Source organism: Melospiza melodia, chromosome 4, assembly GCF_035770615.1.
Source record: "Melospiza melodia melodia isolate bMelMel2 chromosome 4, bMelMel2.pri, whole genome shotgun sequence".
In the NCBI taxonomy this organism is placed as follows: Eukaryota; Metazoa; Chordata; class Aves; order Passeriformes; family Passerellidae; genus Melospiza; species Melospiza melodia.
In genome coordinates, this window is record NC_086197.1 from 59883234 (window position 1) to 59910510 (window position 27277).

Consider the following 27277-nt stretch of genomic DNA (forward strand, 5'->3'; position numbering starts at 1 on the left):
TGGATGAAGATCTCTGGCTCTCCTTGACTGAATGAAAACATTCATGAAGAGATGAGTGCTGGAGTCCACTGTGAAGGACTTGACAGAGCACACCCAAGCCTTGTGCCATTGGTCACTGAGGGAATCAATGCTGACTGTGGCTCTTGCAGGGTGCAGCTTGTGTGACAACACCCTGGACTCTCCTGCGGTGGGATGGGCAGGACCAGCTCATGGAAGACAAAATCCCCACATAAACCCAGCCTCAACATGCAGGGTAAAGGAGGCAATCACGCAACCATGTACAGTCTTTTCCTCTCTTAGCACTATTCCTCTTTCAATGCCTTTGAAGACCTCTTCAAGCTTTCCCTCCCAAAGCAAGGTTTAGTTAGATTTGAACAGTTTCACACCCATTTCTTTCCTTGATTGCACTGTCAAATGAGATTGATTTGTCAGTTTGTCTTATTGTCTGTTCATGTTCTACAATAAGACGTCAATCTCCCAGACCTAAGAAGCTCATACGGTTTTTTTGGCAGTGAGTCACATTTTCCATGGTTTGGCTGTGAAAATCGTTGTTCTCATTCTTCTGTTGACTGGTTAGGTGAAGGGCAGATAAAGACTATCTCATTATTTAAAAAAAACCCACCTCTTGCTTCAGCTGATTGGGTGGAGAGATGGTTTTGTTCCCATAGCAACATTTTACATCCAAACCTGCAGAAATGAGGCTGGCTACAGGCATTTCAAGCATGCTGCCTTTAAAGAGCAGGTTGTACTCTACAATGTATTTTCATTTTTGCATCTGACAGAATTATTCTGTAAACACCAGAGGGGGGGGGGGAATTAAAATCTTTACATTCACATATGTGAAACTGGAGCCTGGTGATATTAGGTGTGCTCCAGGGCACCCCTTGAACTGCTCTGGTAGAATGCTCTGTACTATCAGTTGTCTGGACACCAGAACTTTAAGTAAACCAGTCAGCCCAAAGCTCAGATGTCACTTTTGTAAGAGTTCTTTTACTTTCAGTGGAGTCAACACCACTGAGCAAGATGTGTGGAGGGAACTGGCTGATGGGCTGAGGAAGAGTAAAACAAGTGGGAGGCTGTGCCTCAGAGAGGTGGAGCAGCACTAGGACATGGGCTGTTGGATTCTTGCAGATAGGATGAAGGAAAAAAAAGTTTTTCCCAATACAAGGAGCTGCTGAGGGATGACGCCATTGGACAAAGATTCTAGGATAAAAGTAATTTATGTTCTGGGTTTTTTCACCCTGTAAATATGGATCAAAGAGTAGCAGGGATAATTTTTGTGGGAATTGGACTTCAATGACAGAGGGACAAGACAAGGAATGTATTTTGGTTCAGGATTTTTGGCTCATTTGTGAAAAACTGGAAAATAAAGACAGGGCAAAGAAGTTTGTAGCAGTCTTTGGGGAAGATGATACAAACTAGCCCTACCTCTTCGGCTGCCATCCAGCAGTGTTTCTCCAGACAGAACCTCTCAATCAGCACAAGTCTTGTTCAGGCAGAACTAGAAGATTCCATGTTTTTATCCAGGATTTCACTTTGGCAGATAAACAGCTTGATGGGACAGTACATGTCAGAAGCACAGTGGTTTGGCCCAGGAAAAAATTATTAATTCCTCCAGAAGGACAAAACTGCCAACAAAATGCGCACATAGAGGAATTGTTAGAGTATTTAAGAATGGTATATTATATTAGTGATACTTTAATGGGAAACTGCATCACCTTTTCTTCATGTTTGGCTTTGGGCACTGATAAGCAAAGTATGACATTAAAAATAACAAAAAGTTGGTGTTATTATCCTTAGTGGGAACAAGTTGAGAGCACTGTAGTGTAGCACCATTCAGCTGGTAATGTAAAACTGTAATATTACCCAAACATGAGAGGGCAGAAAACTGTTACCTAAAGCTTTTTGGAGGGAAGGAAATGCAGACAGATTGATTTGAGAAGTTTTGTGCAAGGAAGGCACGAAAAAACATGAGTGAGAGTCGAGGAAATAAGAAGCAGGTGTGTTCATGCTGAATGCCAGTTGTTCTCCAGTTATCCAGATTTCATCTGAGCTGTCCAGCATGGGGTGGAATTCCCACCAATCATATTCTGATTAAGTGGCATTATTGCATGTGCCTAAAGCTCTTTAAAGATAAGCAAACTAACATGACTTTGTCAAAACAAGCTTGAAAATAATTGTAAAATGCGTGTGGGTCATTATTTTTATTAGAGAGCTTTTGGAGGAGGGAGTATGTTTTTGTAGAGGGTCTGTTCCTGCAGACAGTGGATCAATTCCACCAAATCACACATTGCTTTGTGTTCAGACTTCCTCTGAAGATGTCTGGTAAGGAAAGTGGGCTAACACTGTGAGAGGAAAGGGGCACACAGACTGATGTAAGAGTGAGTGTACTGAGCAGGAACATGAAGTTACAGCAGCAGAGGGGCAGGAGAACGTGGGTGCCGAGGGCTATGTCCAGTCATAACAATTGATAAAAACCAGCAAAAAACACCACAAATCCCAAACCCACATGATGGGATGAAAAAGTGGAAACACAAGCAGTCCTGAGGCCCTGAAATGATGTTATCTCAGACAAGACAAGACAAGTCAGTAAATTTAATTATTTGCTGCTGCTTGGCCAGATGGCCTGGAGTTGCATCAAAAATCCCTACCCACCACATTTCTCGATAGGTCAGGATTCCAAACTTTTCCTCTATCTTAAAATGCTTATGTTTTCAAAATAAACTGATGTACTTCAATTTTTACAGCTCTAGAAAAAAAATGCAGAGGTCAGCAGTGCAAGGAGATAGAGCTGTTACGAGAAAGTAATTTTAAAACATGCACTGAGGTGAGTTATCCAACACAGCCTTGGACACCAGGATCCATCTCCAGGGCAAATGGCTCAGCCCTGAACTGAGGAGATGGAAGCTCTGGCCTTGAGATGGGAACCAGGCTTCCACAACCTGTTGTTAGGTGTCCCAAGGAGGTTGTTCTCTGAAAAATCTCTATCTGTTGCATTCTCTTTGGTTAGTTTCTGCTTATCAGGAGATAAAACCTGTTCCAATGTATTGGATCCTACTAATGGATAAAAAGCCAAGTTGGAGTACTCTAAGAACCCCATACATGTAATTTTAGCATTGCAACACCTAAATTTCAGGATTTCAACTCTTTTTTAATCACACACTGAGATTTTCTTCAAAAAAGATGTGATTTCAGAGCACATATATTTTCCTGAATGTAACTACAGAGAAAACAAGCTAAATACCCAGAGAAGATTCCCCTATGTCTATGATCTAGGATTATTGCTGGTGTTCTTTTTCTTTGTTATTATCCCATTTCACTTATTAGTAAACTAGTGGTTGTATCAAGCTTACACAATCAAACCTCATGCAAGAGAGGAATGTCTGGAAGAAGGGAAATCTGTGTAAGAGTCTGTCACAGCTGGGGTGACAGCAGGGGTGTGTCTCAGCATTTTACACTGGGTAGTGGCCAAGAAGAGTTAATGATTGTAGCAGGCAGGATTCTTGGAAACACTGCTGGTTTCTGTGCATGGTCATCTACAGTGACTCTGAGAACATCCTACTGTACCTGTAATATGGACATCTTGACAAAACTCAGGGTTCCTCATTTTCAAGAGATAAAAGAAAGGGAAGAGGCAACGTGAGCAAGGGAATAGGAGCACTACTGAAGTCTGTACAATCAGACCTGAGAGAGCAGAAGTACCTAACAACCAGCAGCAGGAGACACAAATCAACGTGCTAAAAGGAGTACATCAAATCTTAGCCCAATAGCTGACACTGGCCATAACCAGGAAAGCAAACTGCTAGTCATGCACATTCCACTCAAGTGACAACCCCACCATTTGAGCACCTCAAGGCAACATTGTGCTGGGTGACACCACAAACCTACCACAAGATCAAAAGCAGCAACATTTGACTCAGCACCACAAACATGATGGCCAAAATTTGATGGCCAAGTACTCTTGACTTACTGCTCTCCATGACACAACGTTACAAACTTAATACTAATCTGCCAGTGAATATTCTCTTGCTTCAGCTAAACTGCTGCTGTCAAACCAAGTTCAAGTGTAAATGTGATGACAGTTTTCTCTAACTTGTCTGCTTTTTATTTATTCACTATCTTGCTAGAAATTAATTTCTGTGGGTTGCTATACGTTCACAGGACTGAGGTTTCATGAAAAGTTACTTGAAGAATGTACCAGGACACAGAGAAAACTTGAAATACGGGTTGCTCTAAGATAAGTGACATCCTTCAGAATGTGAAATGTGCGGTCAGTCCTGTCCTGCCGATCCACAGCACAAGCTGCTGCTCCGCGTTTGGCTGCTCGGCACAGGCTCACCCGGGCGGTGTGTGCAGGTGTAACATGCCAAGATTCACCTCCACACACCCGACAGCGGGAGCTCTGCGCTCTTGCATTTAACATTGTTACAGAAAGTCTGTAATAATTAACAATAAATACCTTCCGAGATCGGATTCTTTTTTAACTTGAGAACGGCTTGTCACTCTGATGGTGTGCTACAGCTTTCAGGAAAAGTAAATTGCTGCTGGAATGCGTGTGATTTGCTTCGGGTGAGACTTGCTTCGTTACGAGAAGCTGGAGCACCGTGGGGTTCGAGCACCAAAAGCAGCGCGGTCCAAGCAGCTTCCCACGGCACCTGGCTGTGGCGATGCAGCCATCCAGCACCTCGGACCCTCCAGCCATCCCCGCCGCCGTCTCCTCGGACCCTCCAGCCATCCCCAGAGGGAGCAGCCCCGGCCCTGCCCTGCCTTGACCCGGACCAAAGCGGCGCGGCTGAGGGGCGAGCGCTGCTTTCCGCGGGGGGCTCTCCACAGCGCTCAGGGCGCCCACGCGGGGTGACAGGAGCCGCCGGGAGCCCGGGGCCGCTCCGCGCCCTGCCCGCGGCCGGGGAAGGGGCCGGGCCCACCCACCGCCGCCGCCGCCGCCGCCGCCCGCCCCCCCCGCGGCCGCGCTGCCTCGTGCCGGGCGCAGCCGTTGCGCCGCCGCTCAGAGCGGGCAGGCGGGCGGCGCGCGCGGAGGGGCCGCCGCGCCGTGAGGGGCGGGAGAGCGCGGCGCCGCGGCGGGGAGCCCCCGGCGCCGCCCGCCCAGCATGCTGCGCAAGGTAAGCGCCGCGCCCGCCGTCCGGCTCCGGGCGCCGACCCGGGCGGGGACGGGCTGGGACGGGAGCGGGGCCAGCGGCGGCGGCAGCGGCGGGCCCGTCGGGGCCCCCCGCCAGGTGGCGCCTTGGCGCCGGGCGGCCCCGCGGGGCAGTCGCGCCCGTGGGGGCGGGCGGGGCGCGGAGCCGCGGGCGCGGTGCGAGGGGCGCGGTCCCAGGTGCGGGCAAACTTTGCCTCTTCGGGCGGGCCGTGCTCCGGCCGGAGTTGCCGTGGCTGCCGGCGGCGGCGGAGAGCCGGGGCGCGGGGTGTCCCCGCAGGCCGCCGCCGCTGGCTGGAAGGCGGCTGCGGCGGCGCGGGGCGAGCGCCGAGCGGCCGGAGGCGCCCGGGGCTGCGGGCGGGAGCTGCGGCCGTGCGGGGCGGGCGGCCGGGGGCTCCCCGCCGCTATTGTTCCCTGCACGGCCGCAGAGGATCCCTGGGCTGCGGGAGCTCGGGCGCGGATAGACTTGGGCGAAGGGAACAGCTCGGCATCCACACTAGGCAGCGGCGCTGGCGGTGCTGTGTGCAGGCGAACGCAAGGCTCTCAAGTCCAAGGCGCTGCTAAAAGGTGTTGAAAAATAACCCGAAGCTCTTAACCGAGTAGAGCGTGCTACCCAACCAGACCCCACTTCGGAACTGAATCCAAGGGCTATTAAAGTCAGTAGGGATCCTTTCCCTGACATCTAGCTCCAATCACAGTTTTCATTGCTCCTTCCAAATAGGGAAGCTTCCCTTCCATGCAGACTTGGGCTGCATCCTGAAACAGGCTGTAGCAGGATAGTGCCAGTGTAGAAGGCACGTTATCACAAGAGTGAATCACGCAACTGCTCAGGTTTTTGTCCCGCTGTTGTTTCTGTCTTGCTCCCATTTTGTGTCATCTTTCCAAATTTCGTTGCTACATCCTTAGGCCCATTAGCCTAAGTGTGCCCTAGCTCAGACAGCTGGAGTAGTAAGACATCTCTCAAAATTCATGTTAAAAGACATAGGAAATCTCTTCCATCACTTCCTGGTGAACGAGGTGGTTGAAGCCTGGGATCCTCTTCAGCTGTGCTCAGCCACAGATCCAGGTTGCAAAGGCTGTGCTTGGTTTGGCAGAGCCAGGGGAACACAGATAAGCAAGATGATTTCTCTTTGTTTTGGGAGGAACCGTCCGCTTAGCTGGACTCCCTAAGCCTGATATTGCTAATCCCTTTTACAAATAGCAGTATTTTACACTTAGTGTTAATTATTGTGTGTTTGTTGGATGGTTTGGACAAGCTGGTTAAGAGAAAGCTGCATAATTCTACCCTTTCATAGTGAATAATGTGGAACAAATGCTTTATTTGAATTTTATCTTCTTCCACTGCCCATCATAGTCCTTTGCTATAAGGAGAGGAAATGCAGGAGTGGTGGTCAAGATTTTATATTAAGGATTTATCAAAGGGCGAAATTACCTTGGGAATTGTGGATACAAGGTATTTGAGCTTTGTTTCTTTTTCTTACCTTATTCTGTGGCTGCTCAAGGGCTGAACTGGGCTTTGAGGGTTGGTTTATGCTGTCATCCTGTTGTGTGCTGCATATTTATGAGCTGTCCATCACAGACTGACCTCCATGTGAATTATCAGCCACTTGTGCTAAATTCCTCTGCTGTACACAACTAGAGCACTGCCAAGAGATGTTAAACTAAGCTAACTTTAGCATAAAGTGATCAAATTTGTATTTCCTAATTTTTAGGCAACACCTTAGCGCTAATGAAGGCTGCATAACAAATCATCTGAGAAAGTAAATCTCCTTTAAGACAAATTGAGCAAGAAGTAAAAAGAAATTGCAGTTCTTACTTTGAATGGGGAGTGCTCTGATTCTGCTTTAGGCATCCCACTGGGCAAACTTCCTCACTGAGTTCATAGTCCTTAGCAGGTCTTGGAAAAACAGTAGTCAATGTGGGGAGCCAGCAGTGAAATTAATTTCATGTCATGGCTCTCTAGGATGGAGAATGCAACTTCAGTGTTGACTGCTTTGACTCCTCTTTATTCTCTGCTATTCCAGAGGATTTTATACAATTTCCATCTTAACATCCCTCTTTTTTTTTTTTGTCAGAAAGGGAACATAAAACACAGAGAAACCTTTGTTTTTCTATTTTTCCCCCATCATGTGGTTTTGTGGCCAGCAAGAGAAAGCCTAACATTTGAGACCCCTCTGTTTTCCTGTCCCTAAATACAGTTAATGTTTCAGTGATTGCTTCAAAAGTAAGTAAATAAATAAATAAATAAATAAAACTGGGCCACTGAGTTGGAAAGATCAAGCTGTTGCATGGGATTTAGTATGGGTCAAAAACTTTGTGTTAAATCTACACTTTCCATTTGGTTCACATTTTCCAAGCCATCTGTGCTCATAAAGGAGCAATAAGTAAAAGAGTTGTTTGGGTGCCTCATTAACATAACAAAAGCCTGGCTAGAGATATGAAATAATGTCCTTTTCCTTTCTGTTTGAGATGCAGTGAATTTCCCTTTCTGTTTGAGATATACTGAATTTCAAGCGTAACGCAGAGAAAGTGGCTCTGTGAAGATGGATGGAATCAGTGAAATGTTGGTGCCTCTGGGGAGCTGCTCTCCAGTTGTGTGGCTGGGGTGGGCTTTCCCCAGGCTGAGCCCTTGGCTCCCAGGTGAGCTGATGTCCCTGAGGAGCCTGCTGCTCCCTGTGCCTCAGTCACTGGGGTGGGATGGTGGCAGAGGCCGGCAGTGCTGGGGCCTCAGGAGTGACACAGCGTGTGCTGTGCAGCCCCTGTGCACGTTTGCTCCTGGGTGCAGGGGGACCTCTGAGGCAGAGAGCCCTGCATGTGTTCCTCAGGTCCCTGCCAGAGTTGTGCAGGACAGCAGAGCAGTCCAGGCTGAGTGAAATCCAGCACTGTTTGCACCGGGGTGTGCGGCGTGGCACAGAGAGCACCATGGACAGGGAAGGATGGGCAGTAGCAATGCTCTGCTGGCCTGCTGCTTTCAACATTCTCTGCTGGGCCTGGGGCTTAGCTCAACAGTTCTTACCACGTCCCTGCCTCTGCTCACCACCCCTTCTGGCTCCTCCAGCTACTTGTGTCCAACTTGTTCTTCACAGAGGGAGTACATTCTAAAATCCTTGGAGTACTAGTGAGGTTATTGATTACTAATTATCCTGACACCATATTTGAGATGCTTTATAGGAGTTTGATCGTTCCAGACAGAGTCCTCCCCTTTCCTTGTCTCTACACTCTCTTTTCAGACTTCAGAAATGTGATAGCTGTGAGTACAGATCATCCTGGGCACCACTGCTTCTCTTGCTCTTCAGGCTGTTCAAAGTAGTTAGAAATGACACAGATGGCACAGACACGTCCAAGTACTTTCTTGCTTGTGAACCCTGTTGTGTAACATGTGTGTGCTGCAGCTGCATGTGTAACTAATGTCAGCTGAGGCTGGTCTGTTTGATTTCATTCCACATGAAAGATCTGGTTCTTTTCCTTCCATATGCCCCTCTTTTCACTTAGTTTCTTATTAGTAAGAAAATGCTAATGCATATATAAGCAGGAGGAAAACCCCTGATGTTGTTTTCCTGTTTTTGTGTACCTCCTCCTTCCAGGTCATTCAGATAGGGTAGACTGGCCTTGTAGTTAATGGACACAAGCTGTCTGTTGGACATTGCAGGAATGTGGTGGCAGAGAGGACAGGCTGCATTTCCAGGTAACAGATGGAAAGCCACTTCTCCAGACCTCAACAATCTTGTCTCTTTGGATTTGTTCCTCTCAGTTTCTCTTGCCAGATGACCTACCTGTCTTAATGGACCATATTAGGAGTTAATTTATTCAGTCTCAGCAGTCTGTCACCAGATCACTGAAGTACATATTACATGTAAATTCTCACTTATGTCTGCTTCTATTATCTCTCTTGTCCATTTTCACTAGGGTAAACAAATTCACATGTCAAATACTGCCAGGGTTATTTCTTCAGGAAGGATGTGCCTACACTTGGAAAATAATGAAAATCAAATACATCACTAAGAAATTAGTACTTAGGAACAACAAAAAGGAGAAATTAGTATGAGCAGAATATACTGAAAATTGAGGCTGGGGTAAACAAAGTCTGTGATGAAGATGAAATTGTGTGCTACTTCTGTTTTTATTAGCTCTCATTTAGTACTCTTAGGTGGGTTTGGTCTCTGATACTCAATAATCTGTAACTACTCTTTGTACTTATGGGGAGGGAAAGGAAAAAGTCTCAGCCTGTTTAATGTTCTGTTTAATTCATAATGTAGTGAGAAGGGACAAATATACCTTGCCAGGTACAGAACAGTGCTTGCTTTAAAATTTATTCATCAGGTATTTTAGCAGAATGAAAGCTTTATTTTTAGCAAGTTGTCATTGTCTGGTCTTTACATTTTGTTGGGCAAAAACTGGGACAATTTGTGCTAATGTGGGAGCATGGCACTGTGGCTCTGCTGGGAAAGGAACTTGCCCTTTTGTAATATTTATCTGCTCAGAAATTGCCTTCAAATAGTATATAATACTGTCAGTCAAAGACTAAATTTCAGGGTTGAGGTAATACAGAGATTTTCCTTTTCAGCTATTTTGGAGGCTCTACTATTTTGACCGCCCTCGGGGAATATGAAATGTGTTAGCAGTTAAATCCATGACAACAGATAACTTAGTTAAGCATTACATTTAGCTGAGTTAACATGCACTCAATTTAACTGGCTAAGGCACAGGCCACCCTGGCACGAGGGAGCACTGACTGAATCCTGGCTCCAAGCACAGCAGAGTGCAGCTCAAACAGGGGGCTGTCTTCTTCGGGAGAAGGACAGACAGACAGACAGAGATTTCTTCTACAGTTGGGCATGCTTGGCCTGAGTTTAAGTGGATTTTAGTGAATTTGCAGTGAATCGAGGTGCCTGCAGGTGTTTAAGTGCCTAAAAGATCTCATGATGTGCATGAGGATTTCAGTGGGAGATCAATATCAGTTTTGAAGGACTAGAAAGGATTTCCTTTACCTCAAGCTCCTCTTTGCTAAGGAGTTCATCTTTCCCATCACTGCTTCTGCTGTGGTTTTTTATTGTGATTCAACTGATTAGCAGCGGGATTCATCTCTTCCAGCAGTGTCTGTGATGCAAAACCCGATCAAAATGGGGTCAACATTTTCCAGTGCTTGAAGACTTAAAAGTGGCAAGGATATAAAGGGGACCTAGGCAATGAGGCTGAGACTTCAGGCTCAGCAGTGGTGTTTGCTGTGGCAGACACTAGATGATGGAAAGATATTTATTTCTACTCAGCAGTATAAAATAGGATGTTTAAAAGATAGGGTGAATTTTTCTGCAGAGTTCAAGGTCTTAAGTTGAAAGTACTTTATTGTGGTATAAAGAAATATCAATGGGATATCTCAGATACATCTACCATCTACTTAAAACCTGCTCTAAGATTTATTTTCTTAAGATTCTACAGTAAATTTCTTTAAGAGTGGGCAGTAAGGAATCAAAATGTAATGGAAAGTCAACGGGGTTTATGTATCAAAGTCCATGGGTTCCCTTTCTAAAATGGCATGTAAATGACTGATGTGCTTTCAACTGTCTTATATTTTTATCTGCCATCTCTGTTGATAAGCAGAGAGGAGAGCAAGGTATAATTGACATGGGGAGGAAGAATAGAAAGTGACTGATTGTTCAGTCTCTGTCAGCAGAAGAACTGGGGCCATCAAATGAAACCATCAGGCCCCTCATGTTCAGAGCAGAGGAATGGGCTCTGCATTTACCTGTGAGATTCCTGGCCACTGGGTGTTGGGGGGAGCACGAGTTTCCATGGATTCAAATTCACACAGAACATGCCCCTGAGGATAAAGTGAACACTGCTGGCTCAAAACCCCCTTGACCTGCAGATCTGCAGCAGCTGGGAGGGATTCTGGGGAGCAGCATTCCATGGTTATTCTAGTCATGGGAGTCTTCCCAAGATGGCCACTGTTGGCCACTGTTCCAGCCAAGATCCAGGCATGGATTTAATATGAACCACTATGTTCCTTACCATCTAGCAACACAGAACTGAGCTTTGTTTTCTGCTGAGCTTGCTTGTGAGATTGTCAACCTGTTAGTCATACCCTTGATTAAGCATGTCACCTGAGAAAAGTTTTATGAGTCTATGTTGTCTATGCACAGAATATGTGCATAATTTGAGATTACAGTTGTGAGAAAAGAAATGGAGGAAGGCTAAGATGTCTTAAACAGATTGACTTCAGTGAACTAAACCCAGAAGGATTTGATTAAATTATTTCTTTTTTTCATGGTGGCCCTTCAGGGCAGGGGTAGGTCACGATGGCTGGTTGCATGTTTGTCGAAATCTTGTCTGTGCCAGGCTGAACATTTCTATTTCCTCTTGTTCTGAGGTGAAGACAAAGCACTTTCTAGCACAAAGGACACAGAGAAGGGCCAGTTAACATCTTCTCCTCTATATGTTCTCCACTGCTGGTATACTGTCCTACTGACAAGACAATTAAATCTTAACTTTAAGAAACATATGAAAAAAATAGGCAGGCATGGGGAAAAAAGGGGAGAGATGAACTGATTGAAGAGTAAGTAAAACTTCCAAAAGGCTTTGGTAGTCTCCAGTTGTAAGGTAAAAATGGCTAAAGTTCCCATTTTCTGCCCTGCTCCAACATCTGTGCATATCTTGACAGATCTCATGAGGCTTCAGGATCTGTAAAATCAGGACAGTGGCTCTCTGGTCACTGTTTTCCTGCTTCTGAGCAATCGGTCTTAAGCCATTGTATTTAATGTGGTTGAACTTGACCTTGAATGCCAGAAACCATCATAAAAGAAAATGCTTCACTAGCCCATATTATTCTTATCAAACTGTTTTGAAATAGAAAATTAGGTTTTTATTAAAAAAAAACCAAAAAAAATAAAACCCAGAAAATATATTTCTGAGAAAAACATAAGTATTACAATGAAAAATTAACCTCTGTTTGAAAAAAAAAAAAAAAAAAAACAAGCTTAAATCTCTTTATTTTTCTTTATGGGAAATCAAAATATTTTCCAGGAGAAAAATAAATAATTTTTCCCTTACAGCAATACAGTATTAATGCTTGATAGTTTGATTCAGATATTCTACTTTTTATCTTTTTTTTTTGTAAATTAGTTAGTTTTTTGGGTTTGGGGTTTTCTTGCTGTTGTGGTTGTGATTTGTTTGTTTGTTTTATTATTGTTTGTATTGGCATTTACTAGCATACAATTATTCATACCAGTAGACTGATTTGCAAGTCTCCTAGTACTTCTCCATTCTTTTCAGGTATTCTAAAAAACATTTTGTTTTGTGTTCTCATTGACTTTTCCAGCTTATTTCTGGACAGATGAATAAACACACTTTTTAATGCATTTCAATTATCTTACTTTTTGTCAAGATGTACTTTCAGGTAACACAATTAATTAAAACTCCATTAACTGTTTAAAAAGGATGTATCCCCTGGTGGCAAACCTTGGGTACTGGCCTACTTGAGTTAATGAGTGTGAATGGATGTATAATAAATATTGATTTGCTCAAAATAAAGGGGATTTTTAAAATCCTTTTGCTTGCTTTTTATGTTTAAGCCCAAAGAGATAGACTTGCCATTGCTTTTTTACCAGTGAGATTCAGTCTGTTTGGATCTTCCTGAGGCTTAGAGCCTGTTTCACAAACAGTGTGGCCAGCAGGCCCAGGGCAGTGATTGTCCCTCTGCACTGAGCATGGGTGAGGGCACACCTCAAACGCTGTGCCCAGTTCTGGGCCCCTCTCTGCAAGGGGCTGCAGTGGCCAGAGAAGGCAGCAGAGCTGCTGAAAGGTCAGGAGAGTGAGAGAGAGTGTGTGAGGAGTGGCTGAGGGAGCTGGGGGTGTTGGGCCTGCAGAAAAGGAGGCTCAGAGGGAACCTCATCACTCTCTAAAGCATCGAAAGGAGCCTGTGCCAGGTGGGGCTCAGCCTCTTCTCCCAGGCAGCCAGCAACAGGACAAGAAGACAGAGCCTCAAGCTGCACCACAGCAGGTTCAGGCTGGATATTGTGAAGAATTTCTGCATTGAAAATGTTGTCAAATATTGGAATGGACTGCCCAGGGAAGTGGTGGAGTCACCGCCCCTGCAGGTGTTCAACACATGACTGGACGTGGCACTAGTGATGCAGTTAAGCTGGCATGCAGATGTTTAGTCAAAGGTTAGATTCAATGATCTTTTCTTTTTTCTGTTCCCTTCTCTGGTGTTGAAAGCAGGGCTGGTTGTCAAGGCTTTCAGAGCCACTTGCAGCTGCCAGGTCAGCCACTTGTCTGGGCAAACTGTGCTTTTGTGGCCTGCAGAACACCTGCACAGGAGGCAGCTGAGCACGAGAATAAATGAATGAGAGAAAGGAGCAGGGAAAGGGTCCTTCTGAAGGGTGAGAAATGTTATATTACATGAATAAATTTCAATTTTTTAAATTACTGGAGAAAAGTGTAGCCAGAGATCTTTCTAGGCTGCAATCCTGAGTGCTGTTGTTGCAGAAACTGTGTAGAATGAGTTGAGGGTGTGAAGAATAAAATATCCCTAGCCTTGGGTGATAATAGAACCCTCTGTCTTCTGATGGTTATTTATCATTCATTCTTTTAATGTGTGATTCAAGAGGGTTTTTTTATTCAAGAGTAGTTTTTAGTTGAGTCCTACAACAGGTGACTTGTTTCAGCACTGTTTTCAGATTCTAAAAAGTAGGAGTGCAGATTTAGCAAGCAAGAATGTGTATCTACATATATAATACTCGGGTAATTCATGCATGTTGAGACAAAGATAACAGATTTATATCCTAATACACTGGTGTACCAGTTCTAGGGGTGGGACTGAGTAGTCAAGACTTTTGTGCTTGGAGCCTCTGCTGCCAGACTACAGAAACTGAATAACTGAAAAAAAAAAAAAAAAAAAGGTGAAGTTACTTTTATTCAGTACTCTCTTACAACAATACAGCATTGGTGGAGAATGAAGGAATCTGAAGTCCCTGGTAATGGATAGTAATCTAATGTAAATCCTCAGGCAAGTTAAGTTAATGTATTCTCGGCATGGTGCCTGGAGTAGGATGGGGGGGAGGAATGGGAAGGGATGAATCAGCTCTCATGTTTTGCAAGATCCTGCCTTCTAGTTCAATATTGTCTTGTTTTCTTTGCCTAAATTTATTCCTGACAGGTGGTGACAGAATGTTTTCATTAAAGAAAAGTTTCCTAGAATTGCAGAAATCATATAAATTCTCCTGTGGCAAACTAGCATTCAGACTTACAAGTGGCCATATTCTCTTTGCCAGCTCTTAAAAGCTTAGGAATTCCTCATTGCTGCCTAAAATCCCTTTTTTCCCTGGGCCCCATTATCCAGCAGTGCAAGGCAGGGAGCACAGAAGTGCAACTCCTGCTGCTGACCCGTGCACAGAGGGAGAGCAGCTGCCCAGGACTCCTGCAGTTAGGTTGAACCTTGTCCCTGACATTGCTGTCACCCTGACCCCAGGTGGGCTTGAGGCAGTGCCAGCGTGTGTCCTGACCTGCTTTTGCACTGCTTGATGTTGAATTATGGATCCCCTATGACATTCTTCTGCTAGAGCCTCTCAGGGATGGCTATACAGTTTTAGAGCTGCTGTCAAGAGAGGGCAAGCTGGTGCTTTGACAAGCTGGGCATGGGAGCAGTGCTCTAAGAATGCTGCTGTAAGAATTACACAGGTTGGTAGCACATGCAGAGGGTGCTTGTGCCTCCTTGGTGCACGCCTTGGAGCCAGAGTAGATCCCGGGGACAAAGCCACGCCTGTTTGGGTGGGGGTCGCTGTGCCTCGCTTCGTGTGTCCTCCAGAGCTGGTGGCTCGAGTTTACTGGAACCTTCCCTGCCTGCTCTGGTTTCCCACTTGCGGCTCCTCAGTGAATGTGGATGAGAATGTGGGAACACTGTCAGACTGTGGCACTGTGGGGACAGATGGAAAAAAGGCTATCTGTGCCTGAGAAGTCAACCAGAGAGCTCCTGTTTCCAGCTCCAGGGACTGTATGTGGACCAGGTTTCCATGGGTGAGGTGGGACAGGGGAGAGGAAGAGGAGCTGCCTGATGAACCAAGTGCTGCTGTCATTATTCTCAGCAATGCTGAGCACACTGGAGGTAGCTTTTGAATGCTGGTTCTGGTGTGCTGATCCACCACCTCCAGAATAGTCTGCCTGTAACAAGTGCTCAGGTGTTCAGGCTGGGTTTTCTGTTCTCTGAGATAACTATATTTAAACAGAATACAATTTAGAAATGGAAGACACAAATAAATCACTGAATCAGAGGGAGTCATGGCATTGAATCAAATGAAGAAAAAGTAATGCTTTCCCCAGTGAGTTCACTTGTTTCTTGCTTCTGGGGTCCATTTTGATTTCATAAGCACATTCTCTTACTTGGCACTGCTTCTGTAGGAATTTTTAAAGTATGTGTGTGTTCTTAGTATTTTTGCTGTGCTTGAGATCAGCGCTGTTAACCTTACTCATTTGAATGGGTCAGTCCCCTGGGCCTGTACCACAGTCCTGCTCCTCCACAGGATGGATTTGGCAAACAGCTTTAGAGATGCTAAGAGGGAGGTGGAATAGGAGGGGTCACACCACATGGCTGAGCGTGCATTGAAAGAACTTAAAGCTTGTAGGACTTGCCATCTTCAGAGTGCTTAGAAGCATTAATGAAGCCTCATGACACCACCACAAAGTGATGTAAATGTGTATTATCACTATAGTACATGGGAGGGCAAGAGAGAAAATTTTCTTGTACAAAGATTGCCAGAGAAACCAAGGGGAAAACCTATAGTTTTAAATGACTGTCTTATCCTAGACAACTGGAAATTGCCTTTCTAAGTTGCTGTGTTGTAAAAGTATTCACTTGTGTAGGCACATGCATCAGTGCTCTCCTGAACAAAGAGATGTTCCTTAACTAGTGCTTGGGAAATGAGTGCAGCTTTGAAATAACTGAATGATTCTGCAGGGAAAAGCTGTGAAATTTTTGTATCTATCACTGAGCTTACTAAGGGGTTTTTTTATAGCTTGTTAAGCAATTTTAGACTTCTCTCATGTGAGTTCTCCTTCCCCATAACTCAGTTTGAAAAGAAAGATGGAGGAGAGGGAAAGAGACAGCACCTTCAGCACACATGAGGAGTGGGCCTTGGGTCCCTGGGCAATAGTTGGGAGGAGAGAGTAGCTGAAGGAGGGTGGTTGGGGCTGAGGATGCCTGACAGAGCTGTGGTGTGAAAATTCAGCCATTGCACAAAGCATTGCTGGGACCTTCAGGGACTCTTCTGGTAGTTCTGCTGGAGCATCCTTTTGTGGTCATTGTAGGTCCTAGTCTTTGTCCTCTCCTACTGCTTGTTATTGTCACACTGTGCAGCCAATGCCATTTCAGTGTAATTGTACCCTTGGTGCATCCACCTCCTCCCATCTGTATTTGTTCTCTGCTCCTAGCAGCTCTCTGGCACCCTGCCACATGAGATATAATCTGCAGCCTCACGTAGAGAATTACTGTACTCTGACCTCCCCTGTGTTACAAACTACTCCTGCTTCACAGGGCTTAATCCTGCCAAGGGCTAAACTCTGCTTCAACCAGGCACCCCTGGGGAAACTGCCTTCCCACAGGTGGATTAATGGTGTAGAGCAGTGCACGTGTGGAAATACATTGACCACTAAAGGGTAGAAATCAGGATGATGAATGAAGTTTTTCAATGAAGTCTGTAAACTAATTCTAGCTGTATAAAATAACTTTCTTTTTAGAGGGGAGGATCTTCTTTCATGAGTAAAAAGCTAAGGTAAAAATGAAAACCTAGTCAGGATTACTAATGCAAACACCATAAGGTATTTCTTTTACTGGCAGCACTAATGTTTTCTGATCAGCTTTCAGTGAACATAATTCAAGACTTTTATGTAGATATTTATATAGCATAAATCTAGAGATTCATGTGGAGTAATATCTTGTAAGACAAATACTTAGGAATACTGAAGAACTAGGACACAGATAATTACATTTCTGATCAAATTAAGTATCTGGATATTGAAATATCCATTAAACAACCCTTCTGAGGCATTTTAAATGGCATAAAACTCACTTGCTGGATCCCTGCTGATTCTGATGCACATTTCTACTCAATTTCTCTGAACTGTACAGTCTGACACCTCAGTTTGTTCAAAGGCTGATCAGGTTAATTTGCTTACAGTAACATTGTTTCAGAAGCTACAAAGGGCATTTTTTCTGTACTTTAGGTAGCTTCACAATAACTATTTCTGCAGGCATTTCCCTTTCTGCTCTCCTTCCAAAGGAGATTCTCCCACAAACACTGCCTCCCACCTTCAGTCATACTGAATGGACATACTGTCCTCTTGGGGTGCATCCACCAGTGATGCATCCTTTCAGAATTCCCTCCAGGCTCTGTGACTGGCTTCTTTAGCTCTAGTCCCCATCTCCTGCTATGTGAAGTTTGTGTAGCTCTTTCCAATTCCTTCTTGGCTGACTCTCTGGTCCCCTTCTGTGGCTTTCACTGCTGCTCCATGTTCTCTGCAGTCAGGGGGTGAGGCAGCTATCAGAGATGTTTTCTTCCCCTCTCTTTCACTGCACCCCACTTGGCCACTTCTCTCCTGAAAGGCCCCTCAGAGCCATCACCTCTGCATGGCATTGCCTTATGAATAGGACTTTGGGTACAGGTCTCTCTTAGCTATCTTATGCTGCTAGGATGCTCTTCAGAAAATGAGGTGAAAGAGGGACAAAAATTACTCAAAATTAAGGACTAGATTAATGTATCCACTGTCTTCCTGAAAACAAAGGGGCAGGTGATGCCCAGTTTTCACTAATGCTGTATTTGAGAATTTTCTGTAAGCCAGTGGTACATGCTGCTGCTCAGGAGCAAGACTCCTGGGATGCTTTGGCAGTTGTGAACCTTCCTGTGCTCTCTGTGGGTGCTTCCCAAGAAGATGGGCTGGTCAATTTGTAAAATGTTTGGTTATCCCTCAGACTTTGGCTGTGTGTCTTACAGTGAGTGTGTTGCCTCACAAGTACTGTTGTGTACTTCTGTGTTTGGGGTAAACACATGGGATTGAATTCATATTGGGAGCTTCTGTGTAGTCCTCACCAGTGTCTGGAAAATGAGGTATGTGAATTCACATGCTGAACTTACTCTGTTTAAGTGTCCTGCATTGCTACAACAGACTAAGAATTAGCATCTGCATGTCACGTTTTTGTAGCAGTAGTTTAAACCAGTTGAGCTGTGTATGATTTGCCTTCTGGACTTTTCCTCTTGCTAAAAACAGGTGATGATTAGTGCCCAGTGTAAGTTAGACATGTGTAAAATGTTGTTCAGCTAAACAGCTTGAATAAACAGTGCCATTTTGCATGCCTGTTTGGAGCACAGAAAATGAATCTGCTTCCAAAGCTGAATCCCTACCACTGGATTTGTGGGTTTCTAGAAGTTTCTGACCTAAAGGCCAGTTTACTGTATAGTTACCATAATCATGCTATCCAGCCATGAGCATGTAAACTGCACAGATTCTATTTGGGAATTACATTGTGGAAATACAGACAAATCTGTTTAATGAGGTATAAAACCTGTTTTGTAGGAAATGTATAAATTTCACTTATCCATGAGACACAAAGAATGAAGGATAATTTTGATAATCAAGCTTTCTGAATATGGCAGGAATATTCAATATTCAATAGGAGCATTAAAAGTCATGACCTCATCTGGGATGACACAAAGCTTGTATAATCAAAGTGCTTCTGTATTGGATTCAAAGGATTTAGTAGTGTTTAATGTTTGGGCTCCAGTTTGGTAACTGTTGTTAGTATCCAACTCAAAAAGATCAAGCAGGTCCAGGAGCTTCTCCCTGTCATTGCTAGTATTCAGTTATCTATGACTGGGGACAGAAGAGGAGAATTTGGTAGCCTACTTCTTAAAGAGAGCCAGTGTGCCATTCCATAGTGTACTTGCAGACTTAAAAAAATAAATCTTGCTTTCTCTAAAAGTTGTATTTTAAAGTTTTAAAGATAAATCTCTTTTTTGTTAAGGTTCAAAGCTCAGAATGTTTTGAAATGTTTTTCTTGCTCATTTAGAGAAAATCCCACTTAATTTGAATTAATTACTGCTCCTATGGTGATGTTTGAAATAAAGACTATCTTGGATGATCAAAATAGGAAAAAAAATAGACTAAAACTCATCATATGAACTTTACTGGTAGAATTTTATGAACTCTGAATTCTGATATTCACAAGTTCATCCATCCTCCTGTCTCCCGCTATTGTTGTCTTTTGGTTTTTAAATCAAAAGGTTTTTCAGTCAACTGCAGTTGAAATAAACTTCCCATTACCTTGCCAGAATGGTAGGGATCAGCTCAAAATCATCTGAGTCACTGCACTCTGATGGGATCTGTGTTTACATTCTTGACATGAAATAGTCTATTCTCCCATTTGAAATGCAAGTAAGGTAATAATAAGTGAGAACATCCTCGTGTAGATATGTGTGGACAGTTGTGGTGTCTCTCCAGCTGTTTAACTGCTGTGCATTGTGCCAGACTGTGTATTGAGTGTGTCTTCTGCTCCATGGGCAGAGGGAATGTATGACTCCAAAGAGATGCATCAATGAGTAGATGTTTGTCTGTCAGCACACAGCCTGGGTCAGTTCCTGGCCATTGCACATCCTGAAGTCAGCTGTAGGCAGATGCTGGTTTATCATTCTGCCACGTGGTTAACTTGGAACGGGGTCTGTGGCCTGTCCATCACCTCACTGGCTTTTTGAACACTTTGGTTCGTTGGTTGAAAGGGTGCCAGTGCAAGGTCACTACTGGGATGCAAAGCTAGATCAAAAGTACCTGCAAGAAAGAAAATATCTAAAGCTGAGCTCAGGTAGTTCTGCTATCTCTTCCTAATGTGTTCTTCTGCATAGCATGTGGTAGCTGGAGGTGGGTGAGCCATACTTTGTGGTAGAGACTGCAAAAATAACAGTGGTTTAAAGACCTTGCATTGTTCACAGCAAAGGACTGCCTGAAAGCTGAGGAGTTCTTTGCAGGGCAGGGGACTGGCTGGATACAGAAGATCAAGGGGGACCTGAACTCATGGCCTTGTTATTTTCAGATCAGTTAGGCTCTTACAGGACAACCCAACAGAAGGTTCTGCAGTTGGTGAGCATTTACTTTCTGACCCATTTCTTTTTCTTGTGCTATGTAAAACTGGTACTGTACCTTGGCACAAAAACAGCAGCTGGTTCTCTGTGCCCATGGGATTTGGAGATTCAGGAGGTTTGTTAAGAATCACACATCACACTCCTACTATTCTCTCAGACTGGCATAGTCTCCTTTCTGTAGGTGGCTTTATGTCCCTTTCACCATTCATTTCAAATGTTGGCCAGGTCTAATATAGCAGCAAATCAATAGACACAGGGTGTCTCTGTAGTTCATTTTACCATATCCACTAGGAACTTCCTGCAACTCCACTTGCAAAGACTGCATTTATCTGACAGCTTGTCCTGTACATTAGATGTGAACTAGAAAATAACTTGTCAGAAGTGGCTTTGTTGGCTCTTGCCATGCTCAGAGAAAGAGCAGAATCTTTATGGTCTTACATGTCAAAGGTTGTATAAAGAGAAGACAGGTTACACACAAAAACATAAATTTTGAAATGGGTGTTGCAGTGCTTGAACAAAGTATCTGAGACATTTTGGTTTTCAGAACAAAACGTAGCAATTTCTGAGAAAATAATACATGTGAAAGTACAAATGCCAATGATCTATGCTTCACTGTATCACTGCAGTTTCTGTAGAATGACTTGATTCACTTAAATTAAAAGTGAGAACTCTGTGGAGTTTTGTAGAGCATAGAAAATGTCAGGGAAAATTTTCTCAGGTAATGTTTTAAAGCAGTGCCACCTTATGGTTCATTTCAGAACAGGGATGTTTGGTGTCCCACCCTTGCAAAACACTGCATGCATCTGGCTGGGCTTTCTAACTTTCTTAAATGGTCACCGTCTGTGTTTCTGATGGAGGGATGATGGACTATACCTTTCACTATCAGGACTAATTACAGAGAAAAAAATGGGATTATTGGCTTGCTTCTCAAAGAAGAGCTGTTCCTTCTGTACAACTACTCAGCACATTGCTCTCACAGGCAAAAATCTTCCTTCAAGCCCATTCCTCCTAGATTCCTTGTATGACTGCCTAAGGCTCCTCTTTTTGCTGAAATGTTGCATTCTGACCCAATGGCACAATCTAACATCTTGGTAGCTGCAGCCCATATTCATCATACCTAGTCCTGCTGTCCTGCCATTCAAGCCATGGTAAATAATTGCTGGCTGATCAAGAGCTTTGAAGTTCTTCCATCACTGCTCACATAAACTGAGGATCCCTAAGCAGGGTAGGTTTCATGGATCTGATGTGACTGTGCATCCCAGGAAGATGATCTCAGAAAAATCCTTGCAGGAAAAACGGGTCCTCTTGGTCTCTTCCTGCTCCTGTTCCAGCTTGTGGCAGGAGTAGCTGCTGTTTGGATGCCAAAAGCTTGGCAGAGCTACTTGGTTCTGTGGCTGCTCTGAATTCCTTCTGAAGTCAATTACGTATTGACGTATGCTCCTGTGTTAATTACAGCTACTGCTGCAGCTTGGTGACCTCTTTTGTCTGCAGTAGCCAAAACAGTTTGCAAATAATTCTGGTTAGCCTGTGAGAGAAATACCACTAAATTACAGGAGAAAAAATTCTGGAGATACTTTAATTAAATTTTAGGTATAAAACTAGCAGTTTCTTCCAACAACTGCAATGCAGAATTCCCAGAAGTGGTATTAAGAAATATAGGTTTCTTTGCTGCCCTGCTGAAAGCAGAGAAGTCTATTTCTTGTGGAAATTACTATTTGAGCTGGAATGAGAAGTGACCTAGAGATGGGTGTGTTGGAAGCAGCTGGGACTGATGTTCAGCTGTTACTGCTCTGCTGCTCAGTGCAGTTCACACAACCATCACCACCACCATCCCCAGTGTTAGCCCAGCACTGATTGCAATGGGGTTAAAATCAACCAGGAGCCATTGATTAAGCTTTGACTCTCTCTGTTGAACTAGTTTATACATATGCAGACTGTTCTTCTTTCTTTTAGGCAAACAGACACAATGCAGCATCTTTATTGAGCGTTGTGCAGAGATGGCCAGCCCAGCATGGCTGTTAAATTCCCTCAGATTCTAGCAGCAATCCCATTTATTGTAGAAGACAATAAAGCTTAGTAGTGAAAATCACATCATTAATATTAGCTTAAATATAGCTGTTGCTATAAATTTATCTTGTCCACAAAGGTGTGTATATCAAGGCCCGTGGCTACAGAGAGTGCTGTGGAAACTCAGTTTCCTATGGTCTTGAGCCTTTTCATTCATAGGCTTTTAAAAACTAAATTAAACTACTATTTTCTGGGTTTGCCATGTATCCTATACAGTTCCCATACTTTTTTTTACAGCCTTTGTTCTGTCAAATATTTCCACAGTTATGTGCAGCCTGTCTCATTGAAGTTAATTGGCCAACAAAATCTAAACCTTTGTATCCCTCACTCTGTTTTTACAAAATACACATCATATTTGAGCCCATCATATTTGATATCTCCAGTATCTGTCTGATTGGCCTGAAATCAGCGTTAGAAGTTTGTTACATACATATAAACAGACTGGTCCTGGAAATCTGATTTTCATAGGGAGCTAGGCTAACTAAATCTAGTCAAAAGTATGGAAATTACAGCCAATGTAAGACTACAAACCTGAAAACTGAAAATACGGTGGTAGAAGAAGAGAGTCCAAAATGCAGCTGATGCTACATGAGCTGCCTTGGAAGATCATGGGAAACCCTTTCCATCACTACCCTCCCTCCATGATTCAAGGAGTACTGCAGTGTTTCCTTCTGAATGGCTGAACTCCCAGACTCGGGCCAGGTTCCCCTTGGGAACAGACGGGCACAGCTTTGCTGGCCACAGCTTCAGTGCCAGCAGCACGCTGAACGCCAGCTGAAGGTGAGCACAGTTTGGAACAAATGTACCTTCAATTGTCTATTTTCATAACACTTGAGAAAACCGTGCTGCTCTGCCTCAGGGCATCCATAGCAGCTTTAATACATGGTATTGCTTTGTCAGACCTGCCTGTGATTTACGCTTCTGCTTGACATTATTTCTCTTTAGTTGATATTTCCCTTTCATTGTAATAAAGCTTTTTTTTTTTCATCTAACAGTGACTGTATGTGTTATACAAAAGTGAGAGTACTCAGTGACATGGAACTTAATCATGTTTCCCCATGCCCTTGATATAATCTTTCAACAGCATCATCACTTTCAACAGTATATTCACACTCCAATGCACGATGGGTTTATTGATGTGACACAAACTACTAGATACCAAAATTATATATATTTGGGAAAAAAAGTAACTACAGCACTTATAGGAGTTTCTGGTAATTTCAGTACAGATTGAGGTGACTTCAGACACATATGGTAAGTCATAAAAAGCTTCTGAAATATCTAAACATGTCCATGACTGTGTACAGCCGTCCATGACAAGCTGGTATGCTGATTGCATGGGCTGGATGCCAGAGCTCCTTGCTCAACCAGGAAACCTTACTCAGCTAAACAGGACTCTGTGACTCTCAGGTGTATAGTGCTGATTATGCTCAGCAGCACATTTGCATTTATGCACTCTCACACTGCATTATTAGATGAATTCAATGGTTTTACTTCTCCAATTCTTTGAAAAAAAAGGGGTTTAACTTTTAGGAAAAAAAGTTGACTTCCAAAAATGAGTATATTCTCATTAGAAGTGTGATAATAATGGCGTAATTATTATAGCTTTGTTTTGAAGTCTCATTTGACTTATAATTTTAAGAGTGTAAATTTGTTTTATGTAGTTTTGAGACAGCAGTTACTGGTGTGGCTTTTGTTTTTTATAAACATGTTTTATGGAGACAGAATGTTATTTTATAAAGTATTTCCTACCTTTAGCATTATGTTACTGAAATTGAGAGACCAAGAAACAAGATTTTCAAAGATTCTGCCAGATTCTTTAATTCCAGGCTTTCCTACATGAAAGAAAACATGTAGAGTGTTCAGGATAATACAAGTAGAGAAAGTGGGTTTTGGTTTGCTGCTGAGGAGAGATTTCCTGTGGCTCTACAACTTCCTATATTTGGGAAGGCTTATAGTTGTAGGAAGACTAATGTTACTGGCAAGGCACAACATTCCACGGGGTGTTCTGGTGGTTTTCTCCTATCTTTTCTCTTTCTTCCTATTTTTTCTTTCATCAGAAAGAGAAGCCTTTTATCCCAGTTGTTTGTTTTAACTATTCCTGGCATCTAAGTATGGTCTCAGGTATAAAAGAATAACACAGTAGTTTTCCAGCCCTCTCCTTGCTATTCATGGTCAGGTATGAAGATGGGCTGACCTTTACTTGCCTTCAGCATATCTGAGTGCCAGCCTCAAAGGCTTGCTTACACTTGTGTACAAGATCTCACTCTATGTGTATGTGGGTGTTGGTTTATTTCTCTATATTAGAAAATCTCTCAGCTTTGTGTGAGGTGAGGAGACTGAAAACCATGCAATGTCTTGCTAGGGCTTTTCTACATCTGCCAAAGCATTGTAATTTGTGACACCCAGATGTGACAATGTTCACAGGGGTCCGAGGATGAGGGAACAGACCAAGATCTGACTCCATGTTTCAGAAGGCTTGATTTATTACTTTATGATATATATTCTATTAAAACTATACTAAAAGAATAGAGGAAAGGATTTCATCAGAAGGCTAGCTAAGAATAGAAAAAGAAGGAATGAATAACAAAGGCTTGTGTCTTGGACAGAGAGTCTGAGCCAGCTGACTGTGATTGGCCATTAATTGGAAACAACCACATGAGACCAATCACAGATGAACCTGTTGCATTCCACAGCAGCAGATAACCATTGTTTATATGTTGTTCCTGAGGCCTCTCAGCTTCTCAGGAGGAAAAATCCTAAGGAAAGGATTTTTCAGAAAATATCACAGCTACACCGAGACTCTGATCTGTTTCTAATAGCAGCAGCAGTATAAAACTCGGAAAAATTTTATACTGCTTACTTTTTAATGCATTTGCAACCTTTGTATTGTCTTTACATTTTTAACAGAGGATTGGATTTTGGAAAATTCTATCTGTATAATAAAAAGAATAGTGCTGATTTTATCATACTTTTTACCTCAGAGGTGCACAAATGTACAAGAATTTGCACAAAGGGATTAAACATGCAGCACAGAAAATGATGTATTATCCATGCCTCTCACATGAGGGAATTTTTGTCACACCTCTTGGTGCATCCCCTGGAAAATTATTGTAGATGTTACAAGCTGTGCAGGAAAAGAGGTTCCTCTAATGGGCATGGGTAATTAGTATTATGTCAGCCTTCATGCTGTATGGATCCTGCTGCAGGATCAATGTGTGAATCTGGGTGAGCTGGAAGTGGCATAGGGTCTAAACCATAATATAATGCATTGTCTTGCAGTTTGTTGTTCGGGGCTCTGCAGTAAATTCTGCCACTGGAATACTCATCGCCTGGTTTTGTCTCTCTTCAAAGCCCTGCTGTGCTCTAGAGGAGTGCATTAGGATGGAGAGCTTTGGGTAGTTGAGCTTTTAGCCTTCTGCTCTGTTGCATCCTTCCAACGTGTGCTGCAAGAGGAAAAGAAAAATAATTGTTAATGAGGGAAATCTTACTTGGAGCTGGGCTCCCTGCAAGGGACACATGAGCCCCATCTCCTTGCAGAAACCAAGCCTGTCATGTCCTCTACCCTAGATTCTCTGAGTACAAGTAGACCAAGCTGTCACAGGCTCTGTATCTGCAGTTGTGATCAGCCCCGTTTATTCTTGTACATTCTGTTTTCTCAGGTTTAGGTTCTGAACAGCTGTTGCACTCTGAATCCAAAGCTTCCAGAAAGCCATGAGGTACCTGATGACTTCAGTGGGCTCTAGAGCTGCTCTCAAATCCTCACTTCACTGCTTCTAGATGATTAGATGAAATGGATAAATCAGCAAGATCTCCACGCAAGGTACAACACATGAGTCCTTCTGTTTTACCTGTTCTGAGAGTTATTGCCCCCCCTCAGATTAAGGGATGCTGTTTTATACCAAAATTAGTATGCGATGTAATATTTTAATATAATCTCCTACTTTGTATAGATGGATACAGCACACACTGTGTGTGGATATATAATTACAGCAAGACCTTGACTACTCAAAGACTCACAGAAGTGAAACAGAGTAGTTTGTTCTGCCATCTCTAGTGTGGTTTCAGATTAGGCCCTTACAGGGACAAGGTCTCATGGTGTTCTTACAGGCAGGCTCCTTGTGGACCTTCAGGAGACAGGCTCTCTGCATCAACTTTTCTGGGAACACTGCAGCTGGCAGACAGGTAGGTCCCTGTCAGGTTTAACATGCTTAAAGGGGGAAATAGAGTGCAGGTCTGCATGTAGGCTGCCAGAAGACACCAGTGCCTTCAGCTGGCCAGGAGTGTTTTCTAAGACTTGGGGAGCTTTGAAGGGAAGCTGGAATACTGGGAAACTCATGGAGCAGGCAGTTTTGCCTGTATCAGTTGAGGTCAGTTCAGGCAGGTGCTGCATTTTGACTTTCAGAAAAATTCACTTCCTCAAGCTCTTGCCAACTGTGTAGCTCACCTGGGCTCACCATGTTGCTTACAGGCACTTGCTAGACCTGTTTTTAAGGACAGATGACAATATTCAGAGATGTGAATATAGATTTTATTTGAAATTGCTATGAATTTGTAAATTCATGATTTTTTGAACTTTATGAAAATAACAAAATCACATTTATTTGACACAACAATAAGGATGCACAGAGAAACCTGTGTGTTGTGCTTATAAAGAGACCAGAAACGAATCAGATTCACTGTAACCATCCCCTTTTCAGAAGAGGTAGAACATGAGTGTAACTGTACAGCTTTGCCCTTGAAACGGAAAAGATTAGCAAATATTTGGTTTATTCTTTTTCAAAATCTTATCCAGTAGCACAGAATAAACCAGAAGTTTTTTATGGGGAAATGCAGTGCCATTCTCTAGATTTAGCAGTGGGATTGTATTATGTATTTATGACAATTGTAGCTGTGGTCTCTTCAGATCCATGTTGAGACCTCATATCAAGGCTGTGTC

General features: G+C 43.4%; 1 protein-coding gene across 2 annotated transcripts in view; it reads left to right on the plus strand.

Moving 5' to 3' along the window:
• Positions 1 to 5102: 5102 nt before the first annotated feature.
• The window catches only part of TMCC3 (transmembrane and coiled-coil domain family 3), a 133000-nt gene continuing 110825 nt past the window's right edge, over positions 5103 to 27277 (plus strand). Inside the window, exons 1-3 of one of the 2 annotated variants that reach the window (XM_063154887.1) lie at positions 5103 to 5120; positions 26001 to 26161; positions 26449 to 26523. In XM_063154887.1, the coding sequence (XP_063010957.1) occupies positions 26132 to 26161; positions 26449 to 26523 (105 nt within the window). In that variant the 5' untranslated portion in view covers positions 5103 to 5120; positions 26001 to 26131. The remainder of the gene's footprint in view (positions 5121 to 26000; positions 26162 to 26448; positions 26524 to 27277) is intronic. The other variant, XM_063154890.1, reaches the window with a different exon arrangement.